This window comes from Carassius auratus, linkage group LG36F (genome assembly GCF_003368295.1).
Source record: "Carassius auratus strain Wakin linkage group LG36F, ASM336829v1, whole genome shotgun sequence".
Classification (NCBI taxonomy): Eukaryota; Metazoa; Chordata; class Actinopteri; order Cypriniformes; family Cyprinidae; genus Carassius; species Carassius auratus.
The window spans coordinates 1052190-1065577 of NC_039295.1; the positions used below are offsets into that span (position 1 = coordinate 1052190).

Here is a 13388-nt window from a genome sequence, read left to right on the forward strand (position 1 = left end):
AACATCTGATCAACATTCAACAGCCAAACCGTCTGGATTCCTACTAGGAAATTTTGTCTTGCATGGGAATTCTACAAAAAAACATTATAAAATTACCTAGCTGCTGTTGGGCATCATACATGCGGATCTCAAAGATGGGTGGCCGTTCGTTGCGTAGCAAAGTGACTGTTTTGGTGTTCTGGTCCAGTTTATAGATGCTGCCACTGCGGTACTCATTCCAGAACAGAAAGTGTTTGTAGTGGCACAGGCCAAAGGCGTGATTCAGCTCTTGCCCATCATAAACCGTCTAAGAAGAAAGAATATGGTATTATGTAATTGACAACTAATGAATGAATTGCCTGTTCTAGTGTTTTCAGCGTTATCTCTTGTTTTCCATTCTTAAATGCATACATATGTTCTCTATTGTCTAATATTTTGTAATATTATCTATTTAATCAGCAGTGTGAGAGCACCTTGCGTGCACTGGTGTTGAGATAGACCATCTCGATTCGGTCATAATAAGCATCCACCCAGTACAGGATGCCCTGAGGGATGTCCAGACTCAGGCCGTTGGGCCAAAGAACAGTCTTAGAAGTCAACAGAACATTCCGGTTGGTTCCATCCATCCAGGCCTTCTCAATCTTCCCTCGCTTGCTCTCTTTTGGGTCCTCCTCCCAGTCAGTCCAGTACATCCAGCTAAAAGAGGAAGAAATATTTCAACACTTGAAAGATCCTTGTTTATAAACTGAATGGTTGCTTTAGCAATTGTGTCTTGTGTTATGTTGCTGTAGCTGCTGTTTTTATATATATATATATATATATATGCTATAAGTCTCTTGTGGTTGTGCATTCTGAAATTGTAGAGTTTTTTTCATCACTTTATTTATTCTAGATCAGGAACTCACCCGTGCCGAGGGTCAACCACAATAGCTCGAGGATGGGTCATCTTGCCCTCAATGAGAGTCTTCTTGGTCTGAGAAGCTTTCTCAAGCCGAGCGACACTGATGGTCTTCTTGGGACCATCATCTGTCCAGTAAAGATTATTGGCCATCCAATCCACAGCGATTCCTTCAACAGTGTGAATACCTGAAAATTTTGAATAAGTCAGAATAATTACAGAATAAGTCATAACAACACTAATAATACTAGTAATAAGACAAATTGGAAATAAAAAAAAAACAGCACCTTCTTTAAGAATGATGTCTCTTTCTGTGCCGTCAATCTTCTGTCGGCCAATCAGATAGCTGGTGGCATCAGCAAAGTAGATGAAGTTACTCTGTGCATGGAAGTCCAGAGCTCGAGGGTTCATCAGGTTCTCGATGGGGATCATGTATTCATCCTGAACTTTAGGGTTGATGTCCATACCACGGATAATGCCTGGACGACCCTTGCCATACACCAGGAATAACTCATGCTCAGGCTCTGGGGATTTAATAGATATCAAAAATATAATTAAACAGATAAATAATTGAATATAAATATTTAACTCAATTAATGTTTCGACTCAAATGTGTCGGTTTAGGGTCATATTGTAAGAAAGTCAATCACAAACAAAAGGTTTGAAAGATTTGCTGGGCTGTAGAAATGTTCTCTTTGTATTCATGTTGGTATTACGTGGTTTTATATGGCTTGACATTAAACTTTTCCAAATTAATTCAAATTTATCAGAATGATTCATATGGTGAAGAGGAAGTCTATGCTGATGGTATTAATGTCTTTCGTACAATCAAGTCCAATTCCTTTTCGTGTTTTTTTCAAGGTCATGTATTCAGAGGTCACTGAAAAGTCACAAATCAATGATACCAATGGTTCATTGCATATTCAAAGCAATCTACTGGAAATCAATATTTGGGATAATTGGAAAGACCGTCATCTTTGTAAACTGATTCAGTTAAAGTGTGTTTCAAACCTCCAGTCTCACTGATATGCATCAACACAAAGAACTATAAGAAAAGAAATGTGCAAAAGCTTAAAATTATTAATGCTCAATAAGGCTGTTTTCCAGTATTATAATGAACAAAAGATGTGGCCCAACTTTAAAATGGATGTGCATCTAGCCATAACTTTTCACCATAAATCATGACATTTCATTCCTTACTGCTTAACTACATCCTTTGAAACCCACGATCCTCATATATTTAATTAAGCAACATCCGAGTAGATTACATTTTAAACTGAATTTTGACACATAGTTCCAAATAGTTCCAAACAAATTCACAACAAAGTCATTGTGTGTCTTCCAGCAACAAATGAATGATTGCAAATTTTAAAGGAACATGTTTGAATGAATAATTCAGTCACTACCTCATAATGACCCTATTTCAATGATACACTTCAACTTCATGTGCAGTTGTAGTCTTGTGGACTTACAATGGTCTACACATGTCTGTAAAGATTGTAGGTTGTCCCAGTTGTCATTTTAGGTTTTTAAGAAATATTCTCACAAGCACCCCGGTTTTGAGTTGAGCTCCACAGCAGACTTAGGAGTGGATTTACTAACAGCTTGGACCAACGCAAATCTCTCTTTTGCTCTTAAAAACATACTGTCACGATTTCCCTGTTGAAAAAAGCATATTCTGATTAGCTATGTTTTGAAGGATGGCAGCTGGTTTGAGCTGATTATAAACTGGTTATGAGCTGGTTTAAGCTGGTCATGTGCTGGTCCTAAAATGGTCCTAAGCAACTAGCTCCTGATCAGGACCAGCTCATAACCAGCTTAAACCAGCTCAAATCAGCTTCCATGCTTCAAAACAAACCTAACCAGCATACAGGTTTTGTCATTTTTTGTTTTGTTTTTTCAACAGGATTTCTAGAGAGTGACTATGAAGTTTTAGCAATGAGAAGGTGCGTTTTTGTTTGACTTTGTGTTTGAGTCAATGGAACTAAACAAGGTGTGAATACAAACTTACTCACCATCTCATTTCAAACCTTTCTTTTGTGGAAAACAAAAGAAGGTATTTTGAAGACTGTTGGTAACAAAGCTGTTTTTTGTTTCTAGTGACATTCTTGGTAAAAAAAAAATTTCTCAAATTATATTATTTTATGTTCCATAGTTAATGATGTAACAAAGTTAGGCCACTGTAGCCTTAAATGTCTATGTATAAAACATTTTATGTTAAATCAAATAAAATATTTCTTTCTAAAGCTACAATTTGTCAAGTACTTTCTCATTTGACATAAAAATTGCTTTAAATATTATTTTGTGTGTATTTTCACAGTAAAATTTATTTTGCAATTAATTACATTAATTAATCGACACATCATAATAATCGGGCCCATCCCTGGTGGGCTAGTGTTTAGGATTCGGTGCTTTTAGCGCAGCAGCTAATATGTTCGATAAATATTAAACAATATAATAAAATATGAAAATGACTGCACAACCAACAACTAGGTGGAGATGCACCTCTGAGTTGACTGAACTTACTCCTGGACACGTTTTGGGAACCAGTATACCTCAAGTAATCAAGGTTTGGGTTAATCAACCAAGAGTATAGGGAATATGTGAAGGTAAGTCTTGCTTTCTGGAATACACCCCTGCAGAGTGAAATGTGTTTTGACTGGAAATAACATCTGATAACAACAAGATACAGGGCAAGTGGAACACATTCCATGACCAACTGGAACTTAAGAATTTGCATAACTTTATGTAACAACATTAAAATATCATGAAGAATACTATGGTTTTACCTTGAAACGTCCAAATAAAATGTCTACAATAATCTACAATAATGCCATAGTCACCTTTCTACAGCAACTAGTTAAAAAACATCATAATTAATAAACATTGAACTCGGCAGTTTAACTCTCATTTGAGTAAAATTCTAAGTTAGGCAAAACTAAGTTAAACTATTTTGGTGAATCGATAGATAGAGTAGAATCTATTACAATGTCACTCACTCTTGCACGATTTGCCATCATTGCCCAGGCTAAAGCCAGACCGACAGCGACACGTCCGGCTCTTGTGGCTGTTGCCCAACAGACAGATGTCTGAACAACCTCCAGCTTTTCCAAACTGATCTGGCTCACAGGCGTGACTCCGCACTGAAGAAGAAGAACAGGAGAGTTAGACTGAGCTTGAGCTGAGATGGAGCTAGACTGCAGTGTAATGGCTGCATTTTAAAAGTTTATTCAAGTATACTGCAATATACTAGTTCAATATTTGTATTCAACAACATTAGAAGAGACACAGTTCAATACCAGGGGGTTGACGTCTCTGGTGGTAAACATGTAGAGCTCCTCCCTTGTCAACACGGGTGACCACATGATAATCTGAACTGTTGAATCGATTGACGCGAATCACGCTGGTTTTAGGCTGCATGTTGGCATTGTCGGAGTTTGTGGCATATAGATAGTTCTCAAACACTGTGAGCCCATAAAGATGCTCAATCTGAGAAAAAAAAGAACCATTATTCAATTAGTTCTATTATTTGGGAAGTTGTTTTTGCTTTGCTGGCTTGAGTGAGCAAGACACAAGCATAAACACACCAATTAGCCTTGGGCTAATGAACTAAATGATAGCCATAACTCAAACAGAGAGGAAGGAATCAGGCTAATGCACTGACATAAACAGCTTTAATAAAATGACTCAGTAGCAGTAATGAAACTCTACTGTCTCTTTCACCTACTAAAGCATTTTTCACAGTACATATAGCTATCCAATATAAGAGACTCCCTCAACACAGTCAGATATGATGGACAGATGGATGGATGGATGGATGGATGGACAGATTACTGAACATATCTTAAAGTGGATGATGATGGATGGACATTTGGACTGATGAATGGATGGACAGATGGAGAGATGGACTTTTGAACTGATGGACATTGAGATGGATGAATGAATGGTGGCCACATTTTTGGATGGATGGATGGATGGATGGATGGGCAAATGAACAGAGTCAGATAACAGAACTGAATAACTGGTGGATGTTAAGGTGGATGATGGACATAAGGATGAATGGATGGACAGATGGACAAATTAATAGATAGTCAGATGAATTAACAGCTAGATGTTTGGATGGATGAAATGATGGATGGATATTTAGAAGGTACAATTCAGATTACTGAACATATAGACATTTAAGTAGATAATGGGCAGATGCATTAATTGATGGATGGATAGTAAATGTATGAATGAATTAATTTATTAATTGAAATTTGGACACATGTCTGAAGAGAATATGAAGAGCCTGACATCTGGACTGAAGTGCAATAGGATGAATGTGTGGAGGGATGTTTGTGTGGTAAATGTTTGGATGGATAGCATTGCATTTGTCTTTATTGTAATGAGTTATGTGCAACATCTGTTGCTTTTACATGTGCTTTATAAATAAACTTTAAGAAGATAGGTAGATTAAGAGGTGGTTGGTGGACGAATAGAAAAGATGAATCATAGAGATAAATTCTCATTTCAATCCAAGTCTATTTGTTTAGCGCTTTTCATGAATCAAATCGTTGCAAAGCAGCTTTACAGAAAATGTAAGTTTCTATTTAAAATGTTCTACATAAATGCTTGGGATAAATACACAGGATATTTATCTGTTGACTTGAAACATGTAACTATACAGCTCTTACTTTGTGAGCTGTGCTCTTCTTATATTAATTAGTTTAATTATCTGAATGTTCCCCTCCCAAACTTTGTTGAAATTTTGAAAAGAATAAAATCATGTTCATGCCATCTACAGAACCAATGTTTCACAATTTCAAACTTACATATAATAAACAAAGTAAAGGTTATGTGTAATTGGCATGCTGTCCGAGGGGAAGACTCTGATATTGGAATTTTGGCCCAAACCCAGAGTACTTGAGATATAAGATGGGTTGGTTGAGGGATGCTGAAAAACTGTCAAGGAACAGAGTTAAGTCTGTTGTGTACATATACAGCTCTTACTTTGTGAATTGTGCTCATCTTGTATTAATTAGTTTAATTATCTGAATGTTCCCCTCCCAAACTTTGTTAATAAAACATAATTTGTAGAGCAGTAATAAAGGGATGTTGTCCGTTGTTAAATGTTATATTTAGCAACTCACTTTCTATTAAATGATTCAAAACAATAGGGAAATTAGTTCTTGAGCAAAACACATTCTTGCAGAGTTACATGTAATACTTTTTACCAACTTATAAGAATGTATTTTTAGGACGTCGGGATATTTAAGGACATCTTAAAATGATCTTGGCATTTGCTCCTTACCAACAGTCCTTGAATGATGGTGTGTCTGTTTTTGCCCTCATAGTCCACTACCTCGATGTAGTCCAGATAAGCATCAGCCCAGTAGACCAATCTGCTGACCAAGTCCAGGGTGATGCCATGCGGGAATACAATTTTACTGTCCACCAACTTTGTTCGGTTCTGTCCATCCATGTCACAACGTTCCACCTTCGGGATCTGCCCGTAGTCGGTGAAGAAAACCTTTCTGTTGAAGGTAATATTGAGGAAGGTTATACCTGAGTAATCCTGATGTACAGTATACCTCAAATGACCATTTAGCAAATACTATAAATATTCAGGTAGCTAGTTGTGTACATGGAGGAAGTGTGAGTTTGAACATGTTCATACCCCATAGTTGGGTCCAGAGCAATGCCTTTAGGGTTGAAGAGTTCTTGATCCAACAGTGTCACACATGTGGCTCCATCTTTATCACATACAAAGATTCGATCATCCACGTCATCAACAAAGTAGAAGTTTCCTGTGAGCCAGTCTATTGCCATCTGTTCTACATCTGTAAAAAACGGGGAATGGGGAGAAATGTAAGTAAAACCTGTTCATACAATTTTGCTTACTGTGGGTAAAATCTCTGTTGAATATTATAATTAAACATACAGTCCAGTCCAAATAATTATCTCAGTTTAAATTGTGAGGACTAATTTGAAATAATTGTAAAACAAGACTGTAAACTATTTGCAGAATAAACCATTTTAAACATTAAAATATAGAAATAAAATAAATTCTTGAGTCTGAGTCAAGAATGAGTCCAAAGACAAAAATCAAAAACTAGGTTTTTGGTCTTGTTCTTGAGTCTCCAAGACACAATTTTCTTCATCTTGTCATGGCACTGAGAGTATGTTAATTCAGTCTTAACTCAGACTCAGGCCTCAACAAAATCTTGTCCACTAAGATTAAATTTATTAAGAAAGTTAATCAAAAGCATGCTATATGTAAATTTATTTATGTGCAGGTAAAAGCATATAAACACTGGTGTTTGACTAGTTGAGAGTAAGTGTTCACATACCAACTCAAGAAGTTTTATGATTTAATGATTCTGTGAATCTGTTTTAAAATAGTGCTAATGATAATAATACTGTGGTTTCGCATACACATTCCCCTTTTTCACTTCTACAATGACGCTCTTTCTATTTTAAATAGCTGAGTCTGGGGATTCTGTGGAAGCCTGTGCATGTTACGCAATTTCCAAAATAGTTGTTTTAACAGCTGCTATCGCAGTGGCTAACCATGGGTTTTTGCTCTTTTGCAGCTTCCCACCTCCTCAATACACCTCATTCTAACCTTAAAATGTCAAAAGTTTCAAAGTATCTGAACCTCCCCTACTTTAACCTCAGACATACCAAATCTTTTAATGAGATGTTGCTCATTTAACCATTAAGTGGCTGTAAAAACCAGGCACAGAAAGACATAGAACCGGTGACTGTTGGGTAAAATGGTGCGGGAGATGCAGGAAAATCCAGACAGTTGGAGCGATTGAAGGCTGAGGGGTGGAGACAGAGACAGTGTTGGCCTCTACAAAGGAAAGTTGGCCATTGTGCCAGAGCCAGACGTTTACCGGAATCAAGGGCTGTATCCCCAAAGGTGTTGTTTACTTAAGAGCCGAGTCCTGCTTAAACTTTTCCAGCTGCCCGGACTGAAAGCCAGTGATTAAAAACACAGATCAAAAACAGCAAAAGAAGGAGAAAAGAGCAAGTGTACAAATGAAGGCTAAGGAAGACGAATGGGTCTTAGAGCAGCTGCTGCTGTCTGAACAATGCAAGAATAGAGGAACGCCACAGAGACAAACCACAGAAACAGTGGGCCGAGGAACCTGGCTTCGCTCTCATTGTAATTCCTAGTAAAATTGTAGGTCTCAGTGGAAGGAGGGTAAAAAATTCCATTTGTGACACAACCTTCCCTCTACACTGAAGGAAAACAAACGCTCTTATGATTCTAGATGTCACTGCCCGAGACAGCTTCATATGAACATACTTTGAGGCTAACAAACTGTGTTTACATGTTGAAACTTTATTTTACTAATAGTGGACTTTGTTTAAAGCTGCAATCTGCAGACAGTGTGACATTTCAAGAATGATTTCTGGAGTTCAAAACTAAGGCCATCTGACAATATGTCAAGTGATCTGGCATCTGTCCTGGCCAACCAGGTTTACAGCTATGACATGTCATATTTCTGTCCACACTGAAGGCAAAAATTTTGTGTGACAGTCAAAGAAAAACATATTTGATGTTTGAGGTGGTATTTCAGACTTACCCAGCATGACACTTCACAAATAGAAACTAAACACTGTCACTTGCAATCATAATGGTCACATCTAGTATTAGAAGCAGGAAAAAAGCCTCTTGTAAAACAAGTTGTTACACCAGGTTAAGATCCAGTGTTAGGGCTAGTCCACACTGAACACATTTTTGTTAAATTAATTAAAATTTACATTTTAAATACTGAAATTATGTTGCATTATAAAAAATAGAAAGCTCAGTGTTATCAGTTTTGTTTTTTGTTTTTTAAGCATGGTTTATTCAAATGGTGTTAATTTAATCATTGTGCTAGATGGACGTATTTGACACTTGCACCAAGCAAACAGTTGGATTCTATTGTGTGTCACTGCACTTTTATAGATCATTCTGATTTGGATTACCACCCTCTGGCTCTTCCTCTCCTGGTCTCTGTCTCATCAAGATAAGTTTGTAAAACAAAATTTTTCTTGATTATGATGGGCTGAGCACATTTGAAGATGTTGTAAAATACACTAGAAACACACATCAGTTTTGTGTTGCTGCAACTAAGTGTTTAGCGCTAATCAATCTGCTAAACATTGCTGAAGAACTACATGCTCTAAGATCACTGTAAACCACAGATTCTCAGAGATTATTGCTTTGACTAGACACTACATTGTGGCTGTGCTACAGTGTATAATGAGTTGGATTGAGATCCTGCCCCAATCCTGTTTGCAATCTCTTTTCAAACTGTCTTCACAAAAAAAAAATGCACAAAATCCCCACTTTGCAACTGTGTCAAAGTAGGTAATAACCAAGGATAAGAAACAATAAAAATGGGAAGCATTGTTAACTTTCCTTTTTTCCCTCATGTTTCTATGGTTGTACAATCGAATTTTAACACACATGATGTTGATTTTGACTGGTAAAAACTACTGACTGAAGACACTAAGCAATTAAAATTCATTGTACCATAATTAGCATAAAAAGCATTAATAGCAATTCTTCAAGTTAGGCTGGATTGCTTCCAATAGATGCGGTCAGACTGCACACCAGTGTAACGAATTAAAGTCTGATGTCAAACTCAGTTAGCTCCAAAAGCCTCATAGTGTCACAACTATAGCTAGAGAAAAAGGGTGAGGGTTTGATCAAGAGAGATTAAAACCAAAACAATGCCCTGAATTTTGGCAGAGCCAAAAACATGTGGCGGAAGCCCTGGAGTGTGAGCCGATTCAATCACAAGACTGTTTAAGAGGCTTTCTGGAAACTTCTTCACCAAGCAGACCTTATGTCAGAGAGCCGCTCCCTTCTGCTTTATTCCACATTACTTCATCGCACATCCTGTTTTCCCTCTATTTATTCTGAGACACACCAAATTTACATGTAAGAAATAACTTTACTGGAATGCTGCAACTCAATAACACTCTGACATCTCTGACAAAAAAACTTGTACATGACATTTTGGTTCACGTCACTTTGTCATTTTCCAAGATGCTAAGAGACACATACATTTCTTTAAGAGATCACAAAGTGATGACGAAAAGATTGCAGAGAGAGATGGTCTAAACATCTCCACCTGTACGTGTCAGTTTTCATATTTTCATGATAAAACTCCACAGCCGCAGACTGATGGTGGTGGTGGGGGTTGGGTCGCTACATGCCGACCACAGTGTCTGGAAAATGTTCCACAAAACAGAATATAAATATGCTGCAGCAAACCCCAGCAACCTACAAAAACCACTCATAAAACACACACATAAATATAGAGACATATATACATACGGATAATGGCTTCCGGAAGAGTGCATGCTGTATCTTACAGGCTCAACTTAACCCATCCCAGCAGATTCGGGCCACACATATGAGCACAAGTGTGTGAGAGTGATTTAGAAAGCCAATTAAATTCCCTTGGGTGGAACAATCAGTCACTTTCCACAAATAAGGTACACTTCGCTGTCCCATGATTTCCTATAAAGTACAATTTCCATTTTTAACCCTTTTGGATATTTTTGATAAATTATTAACATAATAATAGTAACCTTTTACTTAGCATAAAATGATCTAGTTGCATCAAATGTCTGTACTTACAGTATCATAATAAAATTGAAATTTTGGCCAGACCCTCAAGGTACTAAAAAAAAAAAAATAGGGCAAATAGGGCTTTTAGAAGGTGTTTTATTCTGTTATTGTTCACGTGATTTACTGTGACAATTAACAACACAACACAAGCTTCGAATCAAGGCTTCATCAGGCATGCCCATTTATTCTCGACACAAGCTCCGATGCCTTGGTTCAAATCTCACATCACTAGCAGGGGGTAATACCACTAAATTAGGAAACCAGGTCATGAACAGTTTATATATCTATACTTGTATTTTACAAAATTTTATAAATGTAAAGTAAAATAAAAACTAAAAATTAGATTGCAGTGCATTGTCAATGCATTGTGATGCATTGTGATGCATCGTGATATCGAATTAAACCAAATCGATGACATGATAATCGTAGCCCGAACCGAACCGTGAGACAAGTGTAGGTTCACAACCCTAGTTGGCAGGGTATCTGGATGCTTGGTTAAGCCTCTCCAATCCTTCCCAATGGGTCTTCAGAACCATTCAGCTCAGCTATGCGATTTAGTTTGACAGGCGGATGCACAAGTTCAGGGGCATTGTTTTTTCCTCAGCACGAGGCGAGATTGTGGCTGTTCTTCAGACAGAGGTTGCCATGAAGATTGTTGAAACTGCCCTTTCCCCCTCTTAGGGAAGTGGGGATTTGTATTCTCAATTACCTTAATGACTGGCTGATCCAAGCTCACTCGCGAGAATCGGTTTAAGCACACAGGGACATGGTCCTTGATTACCTAGCCCGATTGGGACTTTGGGTCAAATGGGAAAAGTGCAAACTTTCCCCTGTGTAGAGCATCTCTATTCTCTTTGTAGAATTGGATTTGGTTTAGATTACTGCACGCCTCGCTCAGGATGGTGCTCAGTCAGTGCTGAAATGCTTGAGGGCTCTCAAGCAGAGAACAGCGGTCCCTCAAAAACTTTCAGAGGCTCCTGGGGCATATGGCACTCTCAGCCCACAGTTACACTGCTGGGACTGATGCATATGAGACCATTTTAGCACTGGCTTGGTACCCAAGTTCTGAGATAGGCATGACGTCATGGTTGACACCGCATGAACATCACACCGTTGTGACGCCGTACCTTCAGTCCTTAGGAGGACATATCTTTTCTACAGACAGGAGTGCCCTTAGAACAGATGTCCATATGCATTGTTGTTACAACAGATGCTCTCAAGACAGGCTAGGGCACTGTGTGTAATGGGCATGCAACATCAGGCATCTTGTCAGGCCCTCGGCTGCATTGGCATATCAATAGCCTGGAGTTGTTGACAGTGCTTTTGGCTTTGAGGAGGTTTCAACCCTTGATCCAAGTCAACACAGCGATAGTTGCATACATCAGCCACTAGGATGGTGTTCACTCCCACCACATGTCACAACTTGCCCACCATCGCTTTCTTTGGAGCCAGCACAGAATCAGGTCTCTGCATGCCACTCATATCCTGGGCAACCTCAATCATGTAGCGGATCTCCTCTCGCGACAGGTCTCGCTCATGGGCGAGTGGAGGCTTCACCCCCAAACAGTTTAGCTGATTTGGAGTCGGTTCTACCAGGCACAGGTGGACCTGTTTGCTTTGTCGGACTAGACCCATTGCCAGTTGTGGTACTGCCTGACCGAGGCACCCATCGGCACGGATGTAATGGCCTACTCGAGTATGCATTTCCCCCAGTGAGCATCATTGCACAGACACTGTGCAAATCAGGGAAGACGAAGAAAAGCTCTTGCTTCTGGCCGCTTATTCGCCCAACATGATCTGGTACTTGGAGCTCGTGCTCATGGCATCAGTTCCTCCCTGGCAAATGCCCCTGAGGAAGGACCTCCTTTCTCAGGGGAAGGGCACAATTTGGCATCCGTGCCCGGATCTCTGGAACCTTCATATTTGGTCCCTATACACAACCAGGAGGAACTCAGATCTTTCACCAGCAGTGGTGAATACCACTATTCAGGTCAGGATGGAGGTGGTAACAAATAAATAAAGATATTGCACATTTTTATTTCATAAGTGGGGAACATTTAACTATTCATTTGGAAGATTACCTGGAGAAAGAAGCTGTTCTTGTGCCTGGATCTTCCAACTTTTAGATTCCCAGGGAACACATGATAGGTAAAAATTGATAGCCTGAATGTACTGTAAGTCGCTTTGGATAAAAGTGTCTGCTAAATGCATAAATTTAATCTAATTAATTTAATTTAATTTTAAATTAATCTCTTTATTCCGTGTGTTCCTAGCCTGACTGTACAAAACTCTGTCCCCAATTATGTAGGCATCTTCTTTGGTCTGAGTTTTGCTGTAAACCATGGCTTATCTTTGTTGAATTTTAGATAAGTAATGGTAGGAATGCATATATCCTCACAGAAACTAATATAGGATGTTACAGGCTCTGTGAGTTCGTCCAGATAGCAGGTAGAAGATTCAAAAACACTCCAGTCAGTGAGGTCGAAACAGGCTTTTAAAGCCCACTCTGTTTCATTGCTCCATCTCTATGCAATCTTTACTACAGGTTTAGCTGATTTAAGTTTTTTTCTGTAAGTTGGTATAAGATGAACCAGGCAATTATCAGACAGCCCCAACGCTGCTCTTGGAACAGAACATGAATCTTTTATTGCTGGGTAACAGTGATCTTGTATATTACTGTCTCTCGTGGGACATTTAACATGCTGTCTGTATTTTGGCAGTTCACATGAGAGATTGACTTTATTAAAGTCCCCAAGAATGATAAAAACAGAGTCAATGTATTGTAAACACTTTGTAAACACTACCAAAAATGAAATAAGTGAAACTCCCACGGCGCATGCAGTAAATGAAGAGTGCTTCTAGATCAGTAAAACACATCTTCAAACCACAGTT

At 38.6% G+C, this 13388-nt stretch overlaps 1 protein-coding gene across 6 annotated transcripts in view; it reads right to left on the reverse strand.

The window, feature by feature from the left end:
* lrp1aa (low density lipoprotein receptor-related protein 1Aa) overlaps positions 1 to 13388 on the reverse strand; it is a 160757-nt gene that overhangs the window by 100894 nt on the left and 46475 nt on the right. For all 6 annotated transcript variants that reach the window (XM_026240770.1, XM_026240764.1, XM_026240769.1 and 3 more), the window contains exons 7-14: positions 6537 to 6699; positions 6171 to 6393; positions 4177 to 4366; positions 3877 to 4020; positions 1165 to 1401; positions 885 to 1065; positions 453 to 675; positions 97 to 286 (exon numbers count right to left, since the gene is read on the reverse strand). In XM_026240770.1, the coding sequence (XP_026096555.1) occupies positions 97 to 286; positions 453 to 675; positions 885 to 1065; positions 1165 to 1401; positions 3877 to 4020; positions 4177 to 4366; positions 6171 to 6393; positions 6537 to 6699 (1551 nt within the window). The remainder of the gene's footprint in view (positions 1 to 96; positions 287 to 452; positions 676 to 884; positions 1066 to 1164; positions 1402 to 3876; positions 4021 to 4176; positions 4367 to 6170; positions 6394 to 6536; positions 6700 to 13388) is intronic.